Raw genomic sequence first — 25888 nt, forward strand, 5'->3', positions numbered from 1 at the left:
GTTAATTATATTGTATATCTATCAACCACAGTATTAGATTTCTTTGTCCAAACAGCATGACTTGCAAGAAGGTGGGAATCTGTCTTTGTCCTACATTGTTGTGCATGTGAATATATGTGTTTGTGTCCATGTGTTATGCAGAGCATCTTTAGGTCGTAGTATGCCGTAATGGCATGCTCTGTTGCATAGTTCCATTGGAGCTGATGCATTTTAATACATCAAATGGAATAGACTAACAGGGAGCCTCTGAGCTCTTTTCCATGTAAAAGGTCAGCACTGAAATTAATTATACTGCAAGGAAGAACCAAATGATTAAATATCTTTTGGTCTCAAACTTTCTGACTGCCAATCTGGTTTTTATTATTATTATTATTATTATTACTGTTTTTGGCGGCATGGTGGTGTAGTGGTTAGCGCTGTCGCCTCACAGCAAGAAGGTCCTGGGTTCGAGCCCCGGGGCCGGCGAGGGCCTTTCTGTGTGGAGTTTGCATGTTCTCCCCGTGTCCGCGTGGGTTTCCTCCGGGTGCTCCGGTTTCCCCCACAGTCCAAAGACATGCAGGTTAGGTTAACTGGTGACTCTAAATTGACCGTAGGTGTGAATGTGAGTGTGAATGGTTGTCTGTGTCTATGTGTCAGCCCTGTGATGACCTGGTGACTTGTCCAGGGTGTACCCTGCCTTTCGCCCGTAGTCAGCTGGGATAGGCTCCAGCTTGCCTGCGACCCTGTAGAAGGATAAAGCGGCTAGAGATAATGAGATGAGACTACTGTTTTTTAGGTCACACCATTTCATGTATTAAAACTCACCTTGAAAATTGCATCTACAGTACATCAGCAGATAAAAATAGGGAACAAACACAGAAGCATCACTAAAGTATATAAGAACCACATTTAGTCTCCTCATCATCATAGCATGGCCATAAGGGCTATAGAAAGTCATCACAAAAAGGATGGCAGGGTGAAGGAATGGCAACCAAACTGACAGTTATGCACTGACATTTCATACAGATCTCAGAGCACCTGAGGAGCCGAGAGCGGCAGGCTCAGTCTGCTCTGACGCATCTCCAGCTGATGCTGGTGGAGCACATGCTCTAATGACTAGCTTGGCAATACATTTTTATCTTTAATGTGCTCCTATTAATTAGACTTCGACATTCCCTCTTGGAGGATTCCCTGTCCTTAATGATTGTTCTGTTCTGGTACTGATGGAGTACAAACAGTAATGGTGAAATCTGTGGTCCAAATCTGTTTTGTAGACTGTTCCACTAATTTAGCGGCACAGGTGAAGTTTGTACTTTATCAGGTGAAAGTCCCAAGAGATCAAGAGCTTGAGTCAGGATGACTGCAGACTTCAGAGGCAGAATGTGTCCCTGAAGGCTATTTGAGTAAGCAGGAAAAAAAATACAGTTCCCTCCAGCGGCATGGTGGTGTAGTGGTTAGCACTGTTGCCTCACAGCAAGAAGGTCCTGGGTTTGAGCCCAGCAGCCAGCAAAGGCCTTTCTGTGTGGAGTTTGCATGTTCTCCCTGTGTCTGTGTGGGTTTGCTCTGGTTTCCCCCAAAGACATGCAGGTTAGGTTAATTTGTGGCTCTAAAATTGAGTGTGAATGGTTGTTTGTCTCTGTATCAGCCCTGTGATGACCTGGTGACTTGTCCAGGGTGTACCCTGCCTCTTGCCTACCGTATAGTCAGCTGGGGTAAGCTCCTGTGACCCTGTTGAACAGATAATGGATGGACAGTTCCCTCCAAAAGTATTTGAACAGCAAGGTCAGTCCTTTTTTTCACTATACAATGAAGAGATTTGGGTTTGAGATTAAAAGATCAAAAGAAATATGAGACAATAGATCAGAATTTCAGCTTCCGTGTCCTGATATTTACATCTATGTATGTTTAACAACTCAGAACATGCCACCTTTGGTAGCAGACCACCCATTGTTTGGGTGAGCAAAAGTATTAGAACAGATAGTCTGAAAACAACACTTAATATTTGGTTGCCTATATCTTGCTTGCAATAACTGCATGAAGCCGGTGACCCACTGACATCACCAGACTGTTGCATTCTTCTTTCTGATGCTTTTCCAGGCTTACGTATACTGCAGACACTTTAAGTTGTTGTTTGTTTTGGAGGGTTTCTCCATTCAGTGTCCTTTTCAGGAGGTGAAATGTACGCTCTGAAAAGTACGGTGATTGACTTGGCCGGTCTAAAACATTTTACTTTTCTCCACTGATGAAGTCCTTTGTGTTGGCAGTGTGTTTTGGGTCATTGGTTTACTGCATGATGAAGTTCCTCCAAATTAAATTGGATGCATTTCTCTGTAAATTGGCAGACAAAATGTTTCTGTAGACATCTGTATTCATTCTGCTGCTACAATCATGAGTTGCATCATCAATAAATATAAGTGAGCCTGTTCCAGAAGCATGCCCAAGTCATGACACTTACTCCACCATGCTTGACCAATGAGCTTGTATAATTTGGATCATGAGCAGATCCTTTCTTTCTCAATACTTTGGTCTTTCCATCATTTTGGTAAGGGTTAATATTGGTTTTTGTGGTATGTCCTCTACATTTCTGTTCTGGAAGTCTTTTTCAAATGGTGGATTGTGATACCTTCACCCCTGCCCTGTGGGGATTGTTGGTGATGTCACAGACTTATTTATGGGTTTTTCTTCATAGCTCTCACAATGTTTCTGTTATCAGCTGCTGTTGTTTTCCTTGACTAACCTGTTCCATGTCTGGTTAGTACACCCAGTGGCGGATTTAGGAATGGACAACATGGACAGCTGCCCGTATATAATATTATGCATGTCATGAAGTAGGCTAGTATAACATTTAGCCACTATGATGCTATATTGCTTGCTATGCTATAAGAATATTCCATTTTCTTTCCAACTGGCTGGATATAATTTCACATTGGATATAATTTCACACAGTTTCATCATGATCTGTACCCTGAAGTAAAAACCTTACTAGCACATTTATTCAAATAACCAATTCTTTTTTTATTTGTATTTATATGCTAAAATGTGGTTCTGTTTGCCTTTGTTACTTATGTCTTATTTTGCATATATTTTTAATATTTATATTTTTAAAGTTCATATGTGTTACTCAGGGCGGCACGGTGGTGTAGTGGTTAGCGCTGTCGCCTCACAGCAAGAAGGTCCTGGGTTCGAGCCCCGGGGCCGGTGAGGGCCTTTCTGTGTGGAGTTTGCATGTTCTCCCCGTGTCCGCGTGGGTTTCCTCCGGGTGCTCCGGTTTCCCCCACAGTCCAAAGACATGCAGGTTAGGTTAACTGGTGACTCTAAATTGACCGTAGGTGTGAATGTGAGTGTGAATGGTTGTCTGTGTCTATGTGTCAGCCCTGTGATGACCTGGCGACTTGTCCAGGGTGTACCCCGCCTTTCGCCCGTAGTCAGCTGGGATAGGCTCCAGCTTGCCTGCGACCCTGTAGAAGGATAAAGCGGCTAGAGATAATGAGATGAGATGAGATGTGTTACTCAAAATGTCTGAATAAAAATTTCAGTTAGTGCAGAATTGTCATTTTCTTTAGCACTGTTTTTTTTTTTTTTTTTGGGGGGGGGGTTATCGTGAAAGAGATCTACACGTATTAAAACAACCCCTTTAGACATCAGCCAAAAAGCTAAAACTTGGTCACAGCTGGGTCTTCCAGCAGGACAGTGAGCCTAAGTATTCCTCCAAAGTTGTAACAAAATGGAGAAAAACAACAACGTGAAAGTACCCACACTTGAGGCCCACAAACCTGACTGACTTACACCACTATTTGAAATGGCCTCTGCTAGAAAGGAAGTTGATACCCTAATTAACTTAACACAGTAAATGTATGATAACATGAAATGTGTGGAGTTGTGAAAAATTGAGCTTGTATGCAGTATATAGCTTAGGTGTATGTAAACCTTTGGCCTGAACTGTATGTATAAAAAAACAAAAACAAAAAACAGGGCCCCAAAGCCCATTCCCCCAGGGCTTTTATTGCCTACTCTGAATGGAATGAAATTATATAAAGTCATATGAAACACAGAACTGATAACCCTGAAAAAGAATAATGCTGTAACAAAGTGTGCTTAGAGGATCCATATCCAAGTGATTTGCCCTTGAGCAAGGCACCTAAACCCCAACTGCTCTCCAGGCTGCTCTGGGAATGTTATATGTTGCTCTGGATAAGAGTGTCTGCTAAATGCTGTTAAGGTAATGTAATGAGAGCCCTAAGAGCTATGCTGGCAGGGGTCTTGCACCCCTGGTAGCTTCAAACAAGCCAGACAGGTCAAAGGTGAGGGATCAGATGAAATCCAGTCCACCATGTCAGCCTGGCAGCAGGGGTTGGTACACTGTGCATCAGGGCACTGGGTTTGCTGTTTCAGAGTTGGTGTCAGCCTGTTTCAGGTACCCGGTGAGCAGAGGGGCACTACACTTATGGTCACGGGGCAACAGACCTAGTTAGCTGGTCAATGCAGGGCAACTCAGGACTACACCAGCCATTATTGTGTTCTGTTGGATCCTGTAGTACCAAGTCCAGAGGTGGAAGTTTTTCCTGGACATGTATGCTTTCACTAATTTCTGCCCTGGCACTCTTCATTATGAGCATCTCTCTCTTATGATGACAAATACTCAGCTTCCACAAATGGCAATTTGGAAACACTCTGCTCCTCAGAGTGCTGTCGTTGCTCTGCGAGGTTTGTATGTATGGCAGGCGCGTCTGGGTCATCATCCTGAGACTGCCGCATATACAGTTGTGGTCAGAAGTTTACATACAGTGGCATGAATGTCATCTTGGATATCAATGTCATGGCAATATTTGGGTTTTCAGTCATTTCTTTGAACTGTTCTTTTTCTGTGGCAGAATGATTGTATACATCTTTAATAAAAAAAACACTAGAATTTGGTGCACAAGTTTTAATTTTCGTTGGGTTTTCTGAAATCAGCACAGGGTCAAAATTATACATACATAGTCAAAAATTTACATACACTCACTTAGATTATTAATTCAGAGATGCTGAAACTTCCAAAATGTCTCTTATCTTGCCAAGGCCGAGGTGTCTTAACTTCCTGTTAGTGACTACAGCTGGTAGCTTCTCTTTGCCTTCATAAAAAGGGTTTGTTTACAGCACTCACTGGATTGACCAACACACAGTAAACTGGGAAAGTCCAAGGAGCTCAGTGCAGATCTGAGAAAGAGGATCACAGATATACACAACTACGGAATGTCTCTTGGAGCCATTTCTAAACAACTGCAAATTCCAAGATCAGTTCAAACAATTGTATCCAAGTTATTGTGAGGTGTAGTCACTTTGCCAAGCCACTTTGCTTCAAGAAAACCCAAACTGTCATCCTCACCTGAAAGGAAATTGGTTTGGATGATCAGGAACAACCTGGGAACCACCATAGCACATGGAAATGGAAGCTGATGGATCACTGTCTACAGTTCAGATCACCATGGACTAAGCGGCTGCTATCCAAGAAATAATCCCCTGCTCCAAAATTGACACCTTCAAGGTTAACTAAAGTTTGAAGCTGACCACACAGACAAAGAAAAAGCCTTCTGGAGGATAGCTGTATGGTTAGATGAGACAAAGATTGAGTTGTTTGCCCGTAATGACCACCATGTACAGAGGGACACTGTACCAGCTGATGGTGGTGGTAGCAGCATCATGCTCTGGGGCTGTTTTACTGCCAGTGGAACTGGTTCATTGCACAAAGTTGATGGAATAATGAAGAAGGAGGACCACCTCAGAACCCTTCAACATAAACCATCAGAAACTTGAACACGACTTGGGAGTTACAACAGTTCAATGAACCCAAACATGCATCAGAGCTAATTGTGGAGGATAAAGCAGGCTAACATTAAGCTTAAAACCTTCCTCTAGTGTTAGGGTTGGCACCGACCCGTTTTTAGGTTTAGCATGCATAAAAGTACTACATAAATTTGTTTATTGCATCAAGACTTTTTGACTTTGTCAGGAACTTCTATTTAAACAAATTAAAATCCCAAAAAATAATTTTACTAAATTATAAAATGCTCTTCTCCTTGCTGGAGTGTACAGATCCAGCAATGAGGCCACTGATAGTCTCTGGGATACATCAACAGGCAGGAATATTTTCCGGGCAACAATGTCACTTCAGACCTTTCGAATGATATCAAGAGTCCTCAGATTTGACAACAGAGACACCAGAGCAAAATCTAACAAGCTTGGTCCCATCAGGGATGTCTGGGAGAGATGGGTGCAACTCCTTCCACTGATGTTCAACCCAGGGCCAGAGGTGACAATAGATGAACGTTTTCTCCCTTTCCGTGGAAAATGCCCGTTCCGGCAATACATGCCCAGTAAGCCAGGCAAATATGGCATAAAAATCTGGGCATGCCTGGATGCCTACATTGGTGTTCTTCTCCTTGCTGGAGTGTACAGATCCAGCAATGAGGCCACTGATAGTCAACAGAAAAAAAAAGACTTGTTTTTTGCCCTTTTCTTGAAGTAAATAGATATGGGTCGAAATTGACCCGAAACACCATAGATGTTACTATAGTTGATAATATTAAAATTAAAATATTTTTTTTTGAACATTTAAGAGATGTGATCTAATACCCCTCAGTAATAGTCAGGTAACAGAACAACCTTTTATTTGTTTACATTATTCTCTTGAGGTTCATTTGACCACTTTTTTATATTGAAAACGGGGGGTATGCTGTTAAAAGAAAGGCCCAGGGGGCCACAACAAAAATATTAAAACCAATCTTTTCATGGATAAGGGAGCCTAACAAGGTAACCAAGAGGTAAGAAACAAATTGGATGATAAATAATTGTTTTTAGGGTATTTTATGGCTGATTTAAGACATGGGTCAAAACCGACCCGTTAACATAAGAGATAGTAACAGAAAGCTAACACCAGAGGAAGGTTAAAACAAGTCCTGACTTCAACCCTATTGAAAATACATGGGCCGTGTTTATAAGTCGAGTCCATGCCAAGAAAAAAAAATTAATTGAACTCTACCAATTCTACCATGAAGAGTCATGAAATATCCAACCAGAATTCTGCCAGAAGCTTGTTCATGGTAAACAAAAATGTTTGGTCAAGGTGAATCTTGCAAAGAGACATTTTACCCAAATATTAGGTGTGCTGTATGTATAATTTTGACCCTGTGTTGATTTCAGAAAACCCAAAGAAAATTAAAACTTGTGCACCAAATTCTAGTGTTTTTTTTTTATTAAAGATGCATGCTGTACATTCTGCCACAGAAAAAGAACAGTTCAAAGAAATTACTGAAAGCCCAAATATTGCAAAGACATTCATATCCAAGATGACATCATGTCACTGTATGTAAACTTCTGACCACAACTATACCTTCATTGCATCCTGGAATGTGCATTCCCTTGGAGTCAGCTGTGATACTGACCACCCATTACCACGAAAATCTGCTATGATTGATGCAGCTCTATCCCACCTCCATGTCTCTGTTGCTGCTCTGAGTGAAACATGGTTGACTGGCATTGGTTCTTTCGATCCATACTTGGCGTATGCTGGCAGAACTGTGTCCTGAACTCTGCTGTGCTCGAGAGAACAGGTTCCAGTAGTTTTTACACCATCCTGCGTCAACGTCATTTCTGCTGGGCTGGTCATGTTCATCGAATGGATTATACTTGTCTCCCTAAATAGCTGTATCTAATTGCTATATGGCAAACTGACTAATGCACCAATAAGGATGTCTCTGTCTTCGTTTCAGGGATGTCCTCAAAAGGAACCTTAAAGCCTTTGATATCAACCCGGATAGTAGGGAAGCAATTGTTCTTGAGAGATCCAAGTGGTGCACAAGCACTGAACAGCGGATGCCAAGCCTCTCAGGAAGCCTACAGTGGTGCTTGAAAGTTTGTGAACCCTTTAGAATTTTCTATATTTCTGCATAAATCTGACCTAAAACATTATCAGATTTTCACCCAAGTCCTAAAAGTAGATGAAGAGAACCCAGTTAAACAAATAAGACAAAAATATTATACTTGGTCATTTATTTATTGAGGAAAATGATCCAATATTACATATCTGTGAGTGGCAAAAGTATGTGAACCTCTAGGATTAGCAGTTTATTTGAAGGTGAAATTAGAGTCAGGTGTTTTCAATCAATGGGATGACAATCTTTTATTTAAAGAGCAGGGATCTATCAAAGTCTGATCTTCACAACACGTTTGTGGAAGTGTATCATGGCACGAACAAAGGAGATTTGTGAGGACCTCAGAAAAAGCATTGCTGATACTCACTTTGATATACACGTGTCAAAATACCTCACTTCTCCCCTAAGAAAGTATTCTTTTTTAATTATTTATTTTTACATTTGCTCATTATTTCAGCTATGTGAGCTTTGCCTTTGATGGAGTTTTGTGGGCATCACAAAATTCAAATCAGCCATGCTGTGCATAAGCTGGGTAATTTTTACAGGTGATTGGTATTCATCTACATATGCATACGAGTAAGATAAAATCAGCATTTCCAAAACTTTTGTAAATCCAAAGGAAATCTTTTCATATGACTGATACAGGCGGCACGGTGGTGTAGTGGTTAGCACTGTTGCCTCACAGCAAGAAGGTCTGGGTTCGAGCCCCGTGGCCGGCGAGGGCCTTTCTGTGCAGAGTTTGCATGTTCTCCCCGTGTCTGCGTGGGTTTCCTCCGGGTGCTCCGGTTTCCCCCACAGTCCAAAGACATGCAGGTTAGGTTAACTGGTGACTCTAAATTGACCGTAGGTGTGAATGTGAGTGTGAATGGTTGTCTGTGTCTATGTGTCAGCCCTGTGATGACCTGGCGACTTGTCCAGGGTGTACCCCGCCATTCGCCCGTAGTCAGCTGGGATAGGCTCCAGCTTGCCTGCGACCCTGTAGAACAGGATAAAGCGGCTAGAGATGAGATGAGATGATTGATACATGAAGCCCATTGTCCACAATCCAAATACCATCATGAACAGCAGGTAGATCCAGCTCATACACAAGAGACAAAAGGCTCAGAGTAACACAATCCAAAAAACAGGGGTGGGTTTCCCAAAAGCCTCTTAACACTAAAAGCATGTTAACTAGGAAAGAGAGTGTTCATTGTGCTGCTCGCTCAACCATTTAATGATGCTCTTTGCGCTACGATGCTTTTGGGAAACTCGGTACAGATCCAAAGTCCTGGGGCCTCATGTACAAAGACCTGCGTGGATTTCCCACTAAATATGTGCGCACGTCAAAATCGGGAAATTTGCGTACGACCAAAAAAATCCGGATGTATCAATCAGTGCGTACGAAGGTTTCCACGCACTCTCCTGTTGTACATCCCAATCAACGTGGAATTCGGCGCACATGCACAAGCCCCGTTCCCCGCCCCGTCTCCTCCCTCAATTATTCCACACTGAATATGTTAATTAGTATAAATAGACCTGCAGTAAGGCCCGCGTTAGGTAAAAGACATGGCAACTTTTACTAACGCGTTAATGTTAATTAAATGTTAGAAATCTCGCGTTAATCAAATTAACATTTAACTTTTATTATTAAAATTTAACATTAACATTTATTCGCGTTAATCCCTGCCTTTAGCACAGTGTAATAGAATTCACATACATCACTTAATTGTTCTATCACCTCCAATTAAAGTGATGTTCAAAGTGTATGCTATGAGACATGCAACGGTCACTGATTGTATGCCACTGAATGTGAATGTAGCCTATGCCAAGATAACGGTATGATTCGCATCGTCCGCAGTGCCTGCACCACAATGAGTGTCTATTTGAGTTACATGGATTTTGAAAACAAAAAAACACCTTTTGTGCTCTAATGTGTACATTTTTTCGGGGACACCCTGTATTTGAGGAAATGTCTTCCTCTCTTAGTAGGCCCAATATTCCTAGCCACATGTAACCAGAAATAAAACGTGCACATATTTTCCACAATAGGATTTTAATGACAAATGTATTCTAGCAGGGTGCCAGGGAACAACAGGAGGCCCCCAGTCCATCCCACCCGAGCAGGAAGAGGACCCCCAGCCGAGCGGATCCAGCATCACTGTCGCCTGCCCCCCTTCTCCACCGCCTGCCCCTGTCGCCGGGTCCACAGGCCGGGTGCTGACGCGCGCGGTCCTTGAGTCGCAGGGGGAAATTTTAAAGGGGATAGAGGCGATTAACGACAACCTCGAGGGAATCCGCGAGGAATTGAAGGAACTGAGTAACACATTAAAAGAATATCTTAAAAAATGAATGGTGTCCCATCTGTCCTTACCTTTTCACACTTTTGTGGCTATTAAGCGCTGCCGGGTTTGTATGCCATGTCGCTGTGGCACCTCGTTGTGAGGCCCAGGGTCTGGGTCCTCCGGCAGGTCTCGCTCCATTATTGGCACGCCGTGCCGCTGTGCCACATCGTGTAACACGCCACACACCGCGGTTGTGTCTGATTTGTACGCACTTGGAAATCGTTTCATATATTGATCTTGGTAATTATGTGATAAGGCTACCCCACGCAACATCAACTAATAATATTTCAGTCTGACACCTTGCGGCAAATGCGCAAGGAAGATCCTGGGATTGAGATGCTGGCCTCTTCTGCCCTTCAGACCTGCTTGATCCATCCTGGTGCCCTGTGTCTGGTCGGAGTTTTATCGCCCCACTCCTGTGAAGGATGGCCCCATGAGGACAGTTGAGGGTTATACCTGTTAAAACTGTTAATATTATAGTCAGGCTGTCTGTTGTTGCCCAAATGAGGATGGGTTCCCTTTTGAGTCTGGTTCCTCTCGAGGTTTCTTCCTCATGTCGTCTGAGGGAGTTTTTCCTTGCCACCGTCGCCACAGGCTTGCTCATTGGGGATAGATTAGGGATAAAATTAGCTCATGTTTTAAGTCGTTCAAATTCTGTAAAGCTGCTTTGCGACAATGTTTATTGTTAAAAGCGCTGTACAAATAAACTTGACTGATTGATTGATATTAAGCTAGCTGCAATGCATGGTCCTGCATGTCTCATCTCATCTCATTTCATTATCTCTAGCCGCTTTATCCTGTTCTACAGGGTCGCAGGCAAGCTGGAGCCTATCCCAGCTGACTACGGGCGAAAGGCGGGGTACACCCTGGACAAGTCGCCAGGTCATCACAGGGCTGACACATAGACACAGACAACCATTCACACTCACATTCACACCTACGGTCAATTTAGAGTCACCAGTTAACCTAACGTGCATGTCTTTGGACTGTGGGGGAAACCGGAGCACCCGGAGGAAACCCACACGGACACGGGGAGAACATGCAAACTCCGCACAGAAAGGCCCTCGCCGGCCACGGGGCTCGAACCCAGAACCTTCTTGCTGTGAGGCGACAATGCATTCTTTAATTTAATTAATTAACCAATAGTCAATGGGAATAATATCGAAATGATATTGCTGGGGTTTCTCATTTCCCGTAATTACAATATGGAAGGGATGGTTGATGGATCTGTTGGCATTTACCCAACAGTCTCGCATTATGTGTCTCGACAATGTCGTATGACTGACATACATTTCAATTCACGCATCCTGATGTTCCGATGCATTTTTGGATGCCTCTTATCGCCATGTCATGACTCTTGACCGAGTAGGCCTAAATGTAGTTGCATTGCTCTGCCTCTAAGTGTCGCCAAGTGCCAAGATGCACCAGAAATGTGCGTACGCCAGCCATGAGGTTTGCGTAGAGTACCGCACTTTTCCACGCCAAGTCAATCTTTGTACATACGAATGTTTGCGCAGAAAGTGACGTACGTAGCTTTTTTGTGCGTACGCAAGCTTTGTACATGAGGCCCCTGGTCAGTAAGCACAGGCAAGAGTAGGTACGCAAGATAGGGATAACAAGAACAAACTGATAATCCAAGATGGTTTAAGGCAAGGTCATAAACAGCAATCAGATATAACAACAGCTGAGAATATATGCGAATGGATTTGTAAACAGCAAGACTTCACACTTGGCATACAGTCCATGTGCTTTATAGACATTTGTGACAGGAAATGGGCATAACCAACATGGACGAGAGTGGAGGCCCTCTGGTGTCTTCATGGTGAATTTCCTATGACTGGTGTGACAATGTCTAATCCTGCATCTGCTGCTCAAAATGTTTGAACACGAGTGCTGACTGGAGCAGGAGAGCAAAGCAGTGTGTTTACTCTCTGTCCAAATCATCATTAGTAAAGTGTTGGATTCAAGACTTTGTATTTTGGATAATATTCAATATAACGTCCCTAAATGCTAAGACAAAACACACATTTAATGTGGTTACTTTACCCAACAGCATGAACTCTTAATTTAATGAGTCAAGTATGTTTTTAAAAATAAATATATATAAACAAATATTTGTGATACTGTGAATGGACTGGCATGCCCTTAACCTTCCATTTTTTCCAGATCCATGTTTCTACAGTAGAAATGTGTCAGTTATTTTAAAAAAATATTCTGTTCACAATCATACACAGTATAGCAGGTTTTGCTACATGCTTAGAGTTTTATACAAGTAAATATGGTTTAACTGTTTTCAAATCAGCCATGTAATGCTTAACAAAGGAAAGCTCTACCTCTACAGGTCTTAACGTAAAGTAAGATAAAAATGAGAGACAATCATTAGCTGCATGTTGTACATTATAGCCATACATGTCTTTCTGCAGTTTGCAATTATGACCTTTTAAAGGAGTCATGCAAAGAAAGCCACAGCCGATAGATTTTTACATTCACTCAGAAAAACAAGTAATTAAATAGATGACCGAGTACCGAACTTGCTGACTTTTATAGCCGGAAAGATAAGAGGGGGAAAAACCCACAACCACGAAAGGATTAGGGTTGGCTGTGTACAACATCCGTATGACACGTTTGCCTTTTCTTTGTGTTTGGTGCAGCCTGAACTCAATCTGTTTTTAGTTCTGAATTATACAAACATTTTGATATTCCCACAGACAAAACCAAGCTTTCACTAAAACATTTAGCACCATCTAGCCAATGAACATGCAAATTACTCTTAAGACCAAAATTACAGTTGTTATATTGGATTCACAGGTTTCTCCACCAAAAGCAGGCAACAAACAAAAGCCAAAGTTTAAAAAAAAAATATAGGACTCTTTATTCAGCCATATAAATATTTACAATTTGCTTCGACAAGGCACACAGTCATTTCATTAATAGGAGTGTTCATAAAATTTCTACTGTACCAAATGAGAAGGCTTTTCTTTCCCATTCTTTTTTTTTTGGGGGGGGATTCAGTTCTTTACAAACATGCTAGGACCACAAAGTGACCAATATCACTTCACATTAAGGACAATGAAAAACATACATCCATAAAAAAAACAGCATTATAAAAAAAAAAGTATTATAAAATTTAGCAATAAATTCTCATTTTAAAAAGGTGCAAATTGTGTTTGAGTTAACGGAATTCAGAGGCGCCGGATGCTGCGTTTGCTGCGAGCAGAGCCTGCTAAAAGTACAGTCTGGCACTGTGGTGATGAATTTATCATGCCCCTCTGGCACTGGGTGGACCCGTGGTATGCTGACTGACACAGTGAGCAGAAGTCAAAAGCACAGCTAGCCCGCATACACACCGCCCTTTTCATGGCCGAGTCGAATCGTGCAGGAGAACCACAGCGACGGCAGCTCCTCAGTGCCTCGTGCCCTTTCAGGGATTTTGTAGCCTGAAAGAAAACCAAAAGGCTTGTTAACTCAAAATCACCAACAATTCCCTAAGCAATAACCTCTGGAAATACACACTTCCTTGAACCAATCTGATTTCAAGACCAACTTGTACAAAACGTTGTATAAAAACTACCACACCCACACATACACCAAAAACTTTGTCTCTGGATCGTGACCATACTGAACTATCGATGCCATTTCCACTCCCACAAACACCTGCTTACCTCCTGAAACTCTGCAAAGCGGCTTGGCTGGGCTGCGTTTTGCGTGCTGTTTGTTTGGCTGTGGGTCTTTTTTGTGACTTTGTGCCCTGGTGTTGAGGAAGTTACAGACTGCAGGCAAGAAAATACCACCCTGCTAAGGCCAAAGTCTCTGGATAAAGACCCTGTCGACCTTCCTGGGTCCTGCAAGCCAAAATGAGAATTCAAAGTGAGACGAACCAATTTAAAAAAAAAAAAAATTATTACGTTCAACTTATCCATGAAAAACGGGTCCTGCTTACCCTTAGCATTTGCTCTGCTTTTCTGCATCTCTGAACAGCTCTCTTGTCTTGGTGAATGATTTTCTGCCATGTCTTGCTCACTTTTTTACAGCTGTAGAATAGTTTGAGTCAGTACATAATCTGGATTTTTTTAAAAACACACAAACAATAGGAATAGTATGGTTAAGTGAATAAGTCCGAAAGAACCTACTTGATCAAGTCACATTCCCCGAGTAGGTCCAAGATCCTGGTCAGGATGTGCTTCATGTCTTTCTTCAACAGGCCACAAAGAATGTCTACATACTCCAGGCCCATCTTTGTGCCAATGATGTTACGGAGGCGATAGCGCTCAGCCACCTTATTAACAACAGTCCAGTCATAGCTTTGGCTTTTCCTATAGCCTTTGGCCAACTGTTTGCATACCTCCTCCTGGAACTTGAGCACAGGAAGGAAACTTGATTTAGAGTTTGAATGAGTAGGAGACAAGCTGTAAGAATTTCCCTCTATACATCTCTCCAGAGACTCTGTACAACGTGTATCACAATCATAGTGCTCAAGCTGACTGCTGTGAAGTGAGAGATAGCCGCTGTCTTCTGCAAGACTGGAGCTGCTCAGGAGACCCTCATCATCATCAGAGGACACATGGACAGAACAGGGCTTCTCCTTGCAGTTCTCCTTGTTGTGAGCTCCTCTGGGGTCGCTGTCCAGGAGGGGAGAGATGGAGCAAGGCACGCAAAAAGATGGCGCGCTTTCCTTCAGGTCCTTTAACTCGCTGCTCGTTTCCGCTTCCTGTGCTGAAGCTCTGCTGCGGGTCAGACACTTCATAGCGGGGTCCTTATAGTTTGGTCACCACAGAATTAGAATGTTTGCATTAGCATCACTTAGTTATTTCAGTATCAAGTAGTCAGATCTGCTTGGTTTTTTTACTTTAAAAAAACCTCATGTGAGACAAACAAAAGTAATTCATTGACTAACACTTTTCCCTCCAGAATTCAGTTTATTTTTGCTTGTAAATCAAAGAATACCATGATATTAAAATGTGACCCAGTTAAATAAAGTCCTTACAGCCTGCTGGAAGTTTACTAACCAGCCTGTAGATATAAAATGCAGGTCTGTAGCAAAGACTAACGTTATTTAAACCTCGACTCAGCCCAGATACACACAATTTCTCTCATATTACTACAATAACCGTGTTATTTTAGCAGTTTCAACTTTATATTAGTATTAATTTTGCATGTCTAGCTAGAACTTTGCGCGCCTAAGAAAGCTAACAGTGTAGCTGACTGAGCTAGCTGCCCTGCTGGACAAATTAAAAGGCTAAAAAAGTCTTAACACATTAGTTACACCACAGCTGGTAATTAGACTCTCATAATACAGAGCATCAGTGGTGGAGTTGTTAATAATAATAATAATAATAATAATAATAATAATAATAATAAAGTATATATCTAGAAATAAAACCTCTTGTTGCTATGGCCACGTTAACTATTTCGTGGATAAACTAACCGGTGTTGTCTTAACCTCAGGATATAATGCACTGATATACCACAAATAAAACACCTTACCTCGAAAACAAAGCTCCAGTTTTATTTTATTTTTTTTTAATACGAACCTTACAAAATAAAACCACAGTTCTGGCGCGAGTTACTCAGCATAGTCACTTTACGCGGTTAAATCCAGACGCCACTGACTAGAAGGAGAAAAGCGCCAGTTACTCCCGAGTTTGAATTTCGCGTCAAAAAAACGCGCTGGCCACTCAGAGCCCTGCATAGTACCTTTAACCGTCAGAGAACCAATAGGCGCTTTCTGTGAGACGTGCACGGGTTCCGGTCCAAGTTGCACTACCTATATTATGACAAGTTCCGCCTGCTGCGCTACCACTGGCTATAAACTCGTCCTCACAAAGAATTCACCAATCGGAGTTTTCAGTCTCCAGATTTGGGGATCTGGTTAACCACTGCCAGCGCAGGAGGTGGGATTTGTCTGAATACTGGTGGTAAAAATAAGAAACAATGCGCCTAGTGAGAGGAAAGAACTGCCGCGTACATATGACGTAAGTGACGAGGAAAGGCGCCTTTAAAGGAAATTATATACACATGTAAAGAAATGCTGTAGACCAAAATGGCTTAAAAATAATGAAATGAAATGTTTCAACATTAAACAGCAGTAAGCCATAATACAGTAAAAATCAATATTTGATGTGAGACGACCCTTTGTTTAAAAAAAATAGTAGTCTCAGGTACAGTGAGTGCAGTTTTATAAGTAAATGAGCTGTAGGTTTTACTGAGCATCTTACAGCCCCCCCAACATAATTTTGGGCAGCACAGTGGTGTAGTGGTTAGCACTACAGCAAGAAGGTTCTGGGTTCGAACCTGGCGGCCGGCGAGGGCTTTTCTGTGTGGAGTTTGCATGTTCTCCTCGTGTCTGCATGGGTTTCCTCTGGGTGCTCCCACAGGTCAAAGACATGCAGTTAGGTTAATATGGGACGGCCTTGGGCTGAGGTGCCCTTGAGCGAGGCACCCAACTCCCAACTGCTCCCCGGGCACTGTTAGCATGGTTCCCCACTGCTCTGGGTATGTGTGCTCATTGCTCATGTGCGTGTTCACTGCAGAGAGGAAATTTCACAAGTGTGTGATGAATAAAGTTGTGCTTAATGTTGATGTTAAAATTATGTTGGGGGGCTGTGCACCACCAAGTTACGATGGGAGTCCTTTGACTATTTACAAGGAAGAAAAGAAGAGTGCAGTGTGAATAAACACCCCGCCTTTGTTTTCCCTTATTAAATCCCGCTGCACCTCTTTATCCCGTCGCCCCGGCAGCATCCCTTTGTACTGTTGGTTGGTAGTACCCATTCGCACCCAAACCGATGCAAATTAGCATGGCCCTGACATCACCGATTGCTTCCGCTTTCTGGGATTTTCCTTATTTGGCTTACGCAGAACTGCAAAACCCATCACTTTTAGTAGACAAGCTGATTTATGAATATTCTGTGGACTAATTAACCCGTTGCTATGGCAACTGTCTAGACATGTCTGGTCTCCTTGGGTACTCACGCCAAAGCGGGGACCTTGTGACAGCAAGGCTATGACAGTGTCACTACATTTGTATCTGACTGATAACTTGTGTCCTGTCCGGATGACTAGACAGCGTTCACGAGGCGTACAAGCAGTTTTGGGTGCCCAAAAACTTGCGACTCTAGATCTACAGTGAATTTGCTTGCTGCCCTGACCACTCACTGAAAATCAGCATGAAGAGGAGTTTCAGACAAATATCCATTGCAAACTTTTTGGGCTCGACAAAAAGCATCCAAGTTGCTTGATGATAACGAGGGAAGTTTTCAGTATAAATTTTTTTTTTTTAACATCCCAAGTCAAATTTCACAAACCAAGAAATGAATGACTGTTTACTCGCACTGAAGACTAAAGGAAAGACAGTTATTCGTGCTCTTGCTTTATACCACATAGCTGAGCAGGTACAGTGGGGCAAAAAAGTATTTAGTCAGTCACCAATTGTGCAAGTTCTCCCACTTAAAAAGATGAGAGAGGCCTGTAATTTTCGTCATAGGTACACTTCAACTATGAGAGACAAAATGAGAAAAAAAAAATCCAGAAAATCACATTGTCTGATTTTTAAAGAATTTATTTGCAAATTATGGTGGAAAATAAGTATTTGGTCAATAACAAAAGTTCATCTCAATACTTTGTTATATACCCTTTGTTGGCAATGACAGAGGTCAAACGGTTTCTGTAAGTCTTCACAAGGTTTTCACACACTGTTGCTGGTATTTTGGCCCATTCCTCCATGCAGATCTCCTCTAGAGCAGTGATGTTTTGGGGCTGTCGCTGGGCAACACGGACTTTCAACTCCCTCCAAAGATTTTCTATGGGGTTGAGATCTGGAGACTGGCTAGGCCACTCCAGGACCTTGAAATGCTTCTTACGAAGCCACTCCTTCGTTGCCCATGTGGTGTGTTTGGGATCATTGTCATGCTGAAAGACCCAGCCACGTTTCATCTTCAATGCCCTTGCTGATGGAAGGAGGTTTTCACTCAAAATCTCACGATACATGGCCCCATTCATTCTTTCCTTTACACGGATCAGTCGTCCTCGTCCCTTTGTAGAAAATCAGCCCCAAAGCATGATGTTTCCACCGCCATGCTTCACAGTAGGTATGGTGTTCTTTCGATGCAACTCAGGATTCTTTCTCCTCCAAACACAAGTTGAGTTTTTACCAAAAAGTTCTATTTTGGTTTCATCTGACCATATGACATTCTCCCAATCCTCTTCTGGATCATCCAAATGCTCTCCAGCAAACTTCAGACGGGCCTGGATATGTACTGGCTTAAGCAGAGGGACACGTCTGGCACTGCAGGATTTGAGTCCCTGGCGGCGTAGTGTGTTACTGATGGTAGCCTTTGTTACTTTGGTTCCAGCTCTCTGCAGGTCATTCCCTAGGTCCCCCCATGTGGTTCTGGGATTTTTGCTCACCGTTCTTGTGATCATTTTGACCCCACGGGGTGAGATCTTGCGTGGAGCCCCAGATCGAGGGAGATTATCAGTGGTCTTGTACGTCTTCCATTTTCTAATAATTGCTCCCACAGTTGATTTCTTCACACCAAGCTGCTTACCTATTGCAGATTCAGTCTTCCCAGCCTGGTGCAGGTCTACAGTTTTGTTTCTGGTGTCCTTTGACAGCTCTTTGGTCTTGGCCATAGTGGAGTTTGGAGTGTGACTGTTTGAGGTTGTGGACAAGTGTCTTTTATACTGATAACGAGTTCAAACAGGTGCCATTAAAGGACATGGGACATGGATTTTTTTCTGGGTATAATTATGTATAAAGGACATAAGAAATGCCATCTAAATCACTGCAGGGCGTCAAAAATGTGAAAATCATCACATTATTCAACTTTTTTATACATCAGCATAAAACAATGATTTGTTAATTAGCTAAGCGGTCACGTGACCCATGATGTCACAAAAACTTTTCAAGGAGCCAGCACTTGGGTATCTAATGTAAACAGGTTACCGAAATGGACACCATCGACATTCCCGATGTTTCACAGAGATGTGAAGTTAGACCCTATCAATTTGAACCGATAGCTGGAAATTCACATGAACATAGATCTTGTCTTTACTCTGATGGGTCAGATGATTCTGAGAGTTCATTCAATCCCCATGAAACTGAAAGCGGTCGGCTCGATAACACTTCCTGGTAAGTTAAAAACAATTCTGCTCAAAGGCTAATGATCTGTTGAAAGAAGTATTATTTTTGTATCATACACTGAAAGTTCATCATAGATCTAGCTAAAGTCCGTTGCAAGCTAGTTTTTTTTTTTTTGCTGATATTTTTCGAGATTGATTGAGATACAATGCTTCCAGAGTCCGAGATGAAAACATTCAAAATGGCGAAACGAGTCAGAATTATGATAATCAATAATTGATACACCCAAAATTATAATCCTAATCTTTACCGCATGAGGCCCATGGTAAAACCACACTTCCAGGAGGGGCTGCCGTCTGCCTCCCAAGCCGGCCGAGAGCGCTCCTCATCGGGCACGGCCAGGCGGGCGAATGCCCTGGTCCGTCCGCCCTGTCTAAAAAATAATGGTACAACTCCGAGTGAAGGTATCAATGCGCTGTCGAAGCGCGCAGAAGATGTTAGTACGCCTGTCATTATAGTGCGGACTTTCCATAGCATAGAAAATCGCCACGTTTCAATTTGTGTAACTGAACTTTGTTTTATGTCACTGGTCATATAAACCTATGTAAACAGGAAAAACGTGGAAGAGTTTGGTCGCATCTAACTACAGCCCCCAAAAATACCATTGGCCATGCTGAGCCTAGCTACATTGCTAACAGGAGTAACAGCACGTCTGACTGACTGGGAGGTCGCAATACACCATGATGTTCAATGTACGTTAAACACTCTAAAAATGAAACAATTTTCTTGTCATCCAAGACACAAAAACTATTTTGCCGCATTCGTCATCATCACGATTCACACTTCTCCATATTCATCTACCCGCTTGTGCTGTACCCGAAAGTTTTTGTGACGTATGATCACGTGACAGCGGCTCTTCCGGTTGTAAAATATGCATATCGGAGCTCGAGCAGAAATGCCATATAATCATCACGAATATAACGATTTTGCTGAATTTAATAGATAATTTTGTATTTGTTGATGCAATTATTTCATATTTTTAATGGAAAGAAACTGATATAGCGTGCATTTATGTTTCATGTCCCATGTCCTTTAATACAGGTAACGAGTGGAGGACAGAGGAGCCTCTTAAAGAAGTTGTTACAGGTCTGTGAGAGCCAGAAATCTTGCTTGTTTGTAGGTGACCAAATACTTATTTTACCGAGGAATTTACCAATTAATTAATTAAAAATCCAACAATGTGATTTCCTGGATTCTTTCCCCCCATTCTGTCTCTCATAGTTGAAGTGTACCTATGATGAAAATTACAGGCCTCTCTCATCTTTTTAAGTGGGAGAACTTGCACAATTGGTGGCTGACTAAATACTTTTTTGCCCCACTGTATATAAATTATTAGCTCTTTAATTCAACAAGGTCATTGAGGACAAATTTTCTCACGTTTTGTTTTTGCGTGGGGCGGCTCCATGAGAAAACTAAGGGAACGTACAGTAGTTTTTCCACTTTACCGATAGAGCCCCCTATGTCATTCATACATGCTTCAATACACCAATATCACACAGTTCTGATTTGAAAAATATGCAACAAACAGAAAAAAAAAAATTCATTCGCAGCTGATCTGGGGTCCCAGGAGCTGACAGCGGTCCTTGAAGGATCGGGAACATTACTTTCACGGGTTTATTCCTCCGTTAAAACAGGATTACTGAGAGATGCGATCAGTTTTTAGGTATTATTACGTCCATCCATCCATCCATTATCTGTAGCCGCTTATCCTGTTCTACAGGGTCGCAGACAAGTTGGAGCCCATCCCAGCTGACTATGGGCGAGAGGTGGGGTACACCCTGGATAAGTCGCCAGGTCATCACAGGGCTGACACACAGACAACCATTCACACATTCACACCTACGGTCAATTTAGAGTGACCAATTAGCCTAACCTGCATGTCTTTGAACTGTGGGAGCAACCGGAGCACCCGGAGGAAACCCACGCAGACACAGGGAGAACATGCAAACTCCGCACAGAAAGGCCCTTCTTGCTGTGAGGCGACAGTGCTAACCACTACACCACCGTGCCGTCCGTATTATTACGTGTTTATTCAAATTTTCCAAGTCTATTTGACCTAATCATTGAAATATTTGACTAGTACTATGTGAAGTTTCATCATGATGGGTGTTAACAACCACTCAGTGCGAGTACAACTTGTCCGGTCAGTTCACTGTATCCACATGTAGTACAGCTCGTTTCACGTGTTCTGGGCCGCCTTGAATTGACAGAGTAGCCGAATTGAGAAAACTGCGTTTGGCAGTGGGGTTTAGCTCTATTCTTGAATAAGTAACCTATTTTTATCTCTTGCTGCTGCCTTCTTGTCTTTCAATGACAAGAGAATGCACTACTTTGGTTCCTTCAATTAAGCAAGGTACTCGTACATTTGAATGTTGTGTGTGTATCTATCACATGTAAACACAGTAAGAAGTACATGATAAGAGGGTGTTATCCTCTCAACAATACTAAGTAGACATAATTACATTATAGTATCATTGGTTCTGTTTCATATAGAAAACAATACATGGATGAAATGTACTCTAATAGAGACGTTAAACTTAGCTTTACACCACCAAAATTTGCCTCTCAAAATGCGGGAAATAGCGTTTTAGAGGGTTAAAAATTCCAAAATTTCCCGGGAGGGCATGCCCCCGGACCACCCTAAATTTGCCAGACCTTCAACATGCAACGTGTTGCCCCCATCTAAAACTTCCTACCACCGCCTCTGCAGCCACAGTTCCTCTGGACGCTTTGTCACACTTGCGTCTTAAATTTTGCACCAAAACCCAGTAGCCTTCATTATGTTTTCTTTTTTAATCTGAAAAGTGCTCTCGTATAATATGCTGCTCAGATACAAAAAATTTTTCTGTAACATTTAATGTTGTGCTGGAAAACGAACATTTGGACTCTAAAATGTTTTTGTACTGATTCCATAATACAGAAGTCATAAAATAGAAATCTATAACAAAGTTTGTATGGGGGTGGGGGGGTGGGAAGAGAGACAGGGTGCCTGCCTAAGACTTTTGCACAGTGTACACACACACACACACACACACACACACACACACACAAGATCAAAATTAGAGAATAATTTATAAATACTTGATTTATTCTGAAATATTGTTAATCTTCATTGCTCAGAATTTGAAGGAATATCAGCTGTGGTTATGCCACTGTTGTACTAGCATTTATTTTTGTAAACTAACCAAGGCACTTCAACAAAAACCTTTATTTTGTGTGAGAAACAGTGATCAAAATTAGAGAACAGTAACCACTGTAGCAGAAGAGAAGATTAAAAGTAAAATGTTTTGAGGGCTACAGCATTCAAAACGTAATAGGAAGTGTCGAGGCCCTTGCTTTGAATGACTTCAGCACGTATGTGCCCACAGGACATCACTAGTTTCTCACACTGCTCTGGTTTGCTCTTGGTCCATTCTTCTTGCAGTCTCTTCCACAGTTCGGTAACTGTCATGGGTTTCTTAACCATCACTTTGTCGCCAAGGATTTTCCAGAGATTCTCTATAGGGTTTCGATCTGGACTCTGGGCTGGCCATTTCATTGTTTGAATGTTCTTAGCTTCAAGGAACTGCTTTACCCATTTTGCAGTGTGACAGGGGGCATCGTCATGCATGAAAATCACGGGCTGATTGGGAGACGCTTGCAGTGAAGGAACTGCGTATTGCTGAAGGAGGTTCTGATAAACATTTGCATTCACCCTGCCATGTAGCTGTACAAAAGGCTCAACTCCTGCTGCACAAAACATCCCCCAAACCATGACACTTCCTCCTCCAAATTTAACTGACTTCTTTACACACTTTGGGTTCAGTCTTTCCCCAGTTCGACACTGAGCATAAAGTTTCCCATCAGACTCAAATAAATTGAACTTGCTCTCATCACTGAAGTGAACTTTGGGCCAGTTCTCCTCCATCCACACAACATGCTCCTCAGCAAAGGCTAGTCTAGCCTTTTTATTCTTTCTACTTATGAGAGGTTTGGTCACTGCAGAGTGGGCTTTCAGTCTGAATTGTCTTAAATGGTGAGACACTATATGCCGAGACAGATCCTTGCCCTGTTCAGCACTGAACTAGCGAGCAATTCCAGTTGCAGCGGTGAACCGATTCCCCATCGAGAGTCTCTGCATGATCCTGTCCTCTCGTGCATTTGTCTTACGTGGATGACCAGCCTTTTTGAGGGACTTGAATGAATTAGTGTCATTGTAAAGCTTCAATATTCTAGAAATCACAGACTTGGAACGTCCAACTTCTCTTGCAGTGACTGAGAGGGTCATCCCTTTGGTCTTCATCTGGACAACCTGCTGTCGCAGGGTTTCAGTCATCTTAGAGCGGCTTGCCATCTTGCAAAGTAACTAGGAGGGCTGCCAGGTAAACAGGGCTCGTCAAATAATTAAGGAAATTGTCACCAGGTGCCAGATTAATACCAATAACTGGGAGATATCTGAAAGTGTTCTCGAATTTTGATCAAATTTGTTCTTCAAATTTCTCATTGAAGGTTATTATATTGTGCTCCAGAATATACTTAAATTATGTTCAAAAACCTGCCTTTCTATTCCTGTTGGAATAACTTCAAATACAAGAAGTGTAATAAATATACATATTATCCACTAATAAATATACATATTATTGGGCGGGGGGGGGGGCCTGTAATCTTTCCATTCCCCCAAAATAAAGCAAAAGTATTTAGTTCAATACAACCTTACAATTCTTTTCTGATATCATTTAGTAGTAGTTTTTTTTTTTTAATCAAGGCTATAATTCATTATGGACAATATTTTATACATTAAACACTGCACAAAAACTGTTCTCTTGACTGTGGAGTGAAGTTTTGGATGTTGTCTGCAAATATTCTATGCACAACAACAAGTGTTTAAACTCTATTTCAAAAATCTCTGGTCAGTGTGAAATTGGAGTGTCTGGCAAGATCACTATGGCTACAATTGTATTAACAATAATAAAAAGCTGGAGTTTACAAATGTTTTAAATGTCTTTTTGCTATTTTGTTTGACTTGGGGTTACACTTGCATGAATGTTAAGAGCTATTACGAAGGCATTTGACACTAAGTCAAAATGCGGAAAGTACTTGCTAAATCTAACTCCACTTAGAATGGTGGTTTTAAATGTTTCCAGCACCCTATAATAAAACTACAGACTGGTTAAAAGGGGTACAGGTCATATGGTCACTCCCACACAGCTTATCCAGCACCACTCACAGCTGATGTTTAACATGACAAAGGCAGTTCACATATACAAAACACTGGGTCAGCTGGTGAGGAGTTGTTGCTTTACTCAATCAGACTTAGGCCCTGTCCACACGGCAGCGGATTCAGGTGACTCCGATACAATTGCTTATCGTTTAGGCCTGGCGTCCACACGGCACCGGCGGTTTGGGTGCCCAAAACGCAATCTTTTTGAGAACGGGTTCCAGAGTGGAAAGATCTGGCAACGTTGCCGTTGTGAAGTCGTCTGGATGAGTAAAACGGATTTGTTTACGATGACGTCACAACCACATGACTGTGAGTGCTTCACGCCAGGTAGAAGTGTAACGAATATCACCAGGAAAAAGCCTTACAGAGCACTAGTGAGAGTGAAACACGAGCTTGGATATTATTATTATTATTATTATTATTATTATTATTATGTTCAGTGTTAGTTCACAGTAGTAAGGCAAGAAGCAGAATAGTGACAGTAATAGTGAAGCAAAAACATGCAATTGTACAAACACTGCAGCTCTACAGCAAAATATTCATTTATAAAATGGTCTGATTCTTAACACCAGTAGTGCCAATGATCTCATTGCGATGCGATGCGAGTTGTCAAGAAATCCTATAACTTGGTTCATGAAACGCGCTTACAAAATATTTTCACTGTGAATATTTATTGTGTAATGCCTGGTGCAAAGTGAGAGAGAGAGAATAGCCCTTAGGGCAGAGTCAATCCCGCCAGCAAAAATAAGGGGAAAAAAGGAGCGATCTCACCTCTTCAGATGATGGTTTAAGTCCTACAATACATTCCTCAAAAAAGGGCGTAGAAAAGCAAATTAATCCATCAACGTGTATCATTCAATTTATTCCGGACAATTAAAGACGCCGCCTTCCGCGTACGTCATCCTCGTCGCCATTTTGGAAAGGTCAAAGCGGAGAATAAAGATTAGCTGCGTTTAACTGTACCAACAGGTTTACCGTCCAAAGGAGATCACATGGGATTACCTTTCACAGGTGAGAAACAGCAAATTAATCCATCAACGTGTAGTATTCAATTTATTCCGGACCATTAAAGACGCCGCCTTCCGCGTAGAATCATACGTCATCCTCGCCGCCATATTGGAAAGGTCAAAGCGGAGAATAAAGATTAGCTGCGTTTAACTGTACCAACAGGTTTACCGTCCAAATGAGATCACATGGGATTACCTTTCACAGGTGAGACTGGAAAAATACTTTTCATTGTATTTGGTCATTATAATGTAATTTTACGAACAGATTTTCCTGACTTTGTGGCTAATATGAAGTCTCGCGCATAATAGTTTATGCGCATGCGTCCTTACTT

The 25888-nt window shown here is 42.0% G+C and overlaps 1 protein-coding gene across 2 annotated transcripts; it reads right to left on the bottom strand.

Moving 5' to 3' along the window:
• Nucleotides 1–13057: 13057 nt before the first annotated feature.
• fbxo5 (F-box protein 5) lies at nt 13058–15848 on the bottom strand. 2 transcript variants are annotated; one of them, XM_060925381.1, is made up of 5 exons: nt 15695–15848; nt 14341–14963; nt 14151–14241; nt 13873–14052; nt 13058–13647 (listed from the first exon to the last, which is right to left on the bottom strand). In XM_060925381.1, the coding sequence occupies exons 2-5, from the start codon at nt 14952–14954 to the stop codon at nt 13393–13395; spliced, it is 1140 nt and encodes a 379-aa protein (XP_060781364.1). In that variant the 5' UTR covers nt 14955–14963; nt 15695–15848; the 3' UTR covers nt 13058–13392. The 2 variants fall into 2 exon arrangements, with proteins under 2 accessions (XP_060781364.1, XP_060781365.1); XM_060925382.1 differs by having other exon boundaries at nt 15742–15834.
• Nucleotides 15849–25888: the final 10040 nt, after the last annotated feature.

This window comes from Neoarius graeffei, chromosome 7 (genome assembly GCF_027579695.1).
Source record: "Neoarius graeffei isolate fNeoGra1 chromosome 7, fNeoGra1.pri, whole genome shotgun sequence".
In the NCBI taxonomy this organism is placed as follows: Eukaryota; Metazoa; Chordata; class Actinopteri; order Siluriformes; family Ariidae; genus Neoarius; species Neoarius graeffei.

Bases quoted from the DNA above. Each gene is read 5' to 3' on its own strand.
- fbxo5 (XM_060925381.1), bottom strand. From the start codon at position 14,954: ATGAAGTGTCTGACCCGCAGCAGAGCTTCAGCACAGGAAGCGGAAACG. The intron at 14,053-14,150 runs GTAAGCAGGACC...TTTGGCTTGCAG, and splicing joins AAGCAGAGCAAATGCTAAGG to GACCCAGGAAGGTCGACAGG. The intron at 13,648-13,872 runs GTAAGCAGGTGT...GTTTTCTTTCAG, and splicing joins GCTTTGCAGAGTTTCAGGAG to GCTACAAAATCCCTGAAAGG.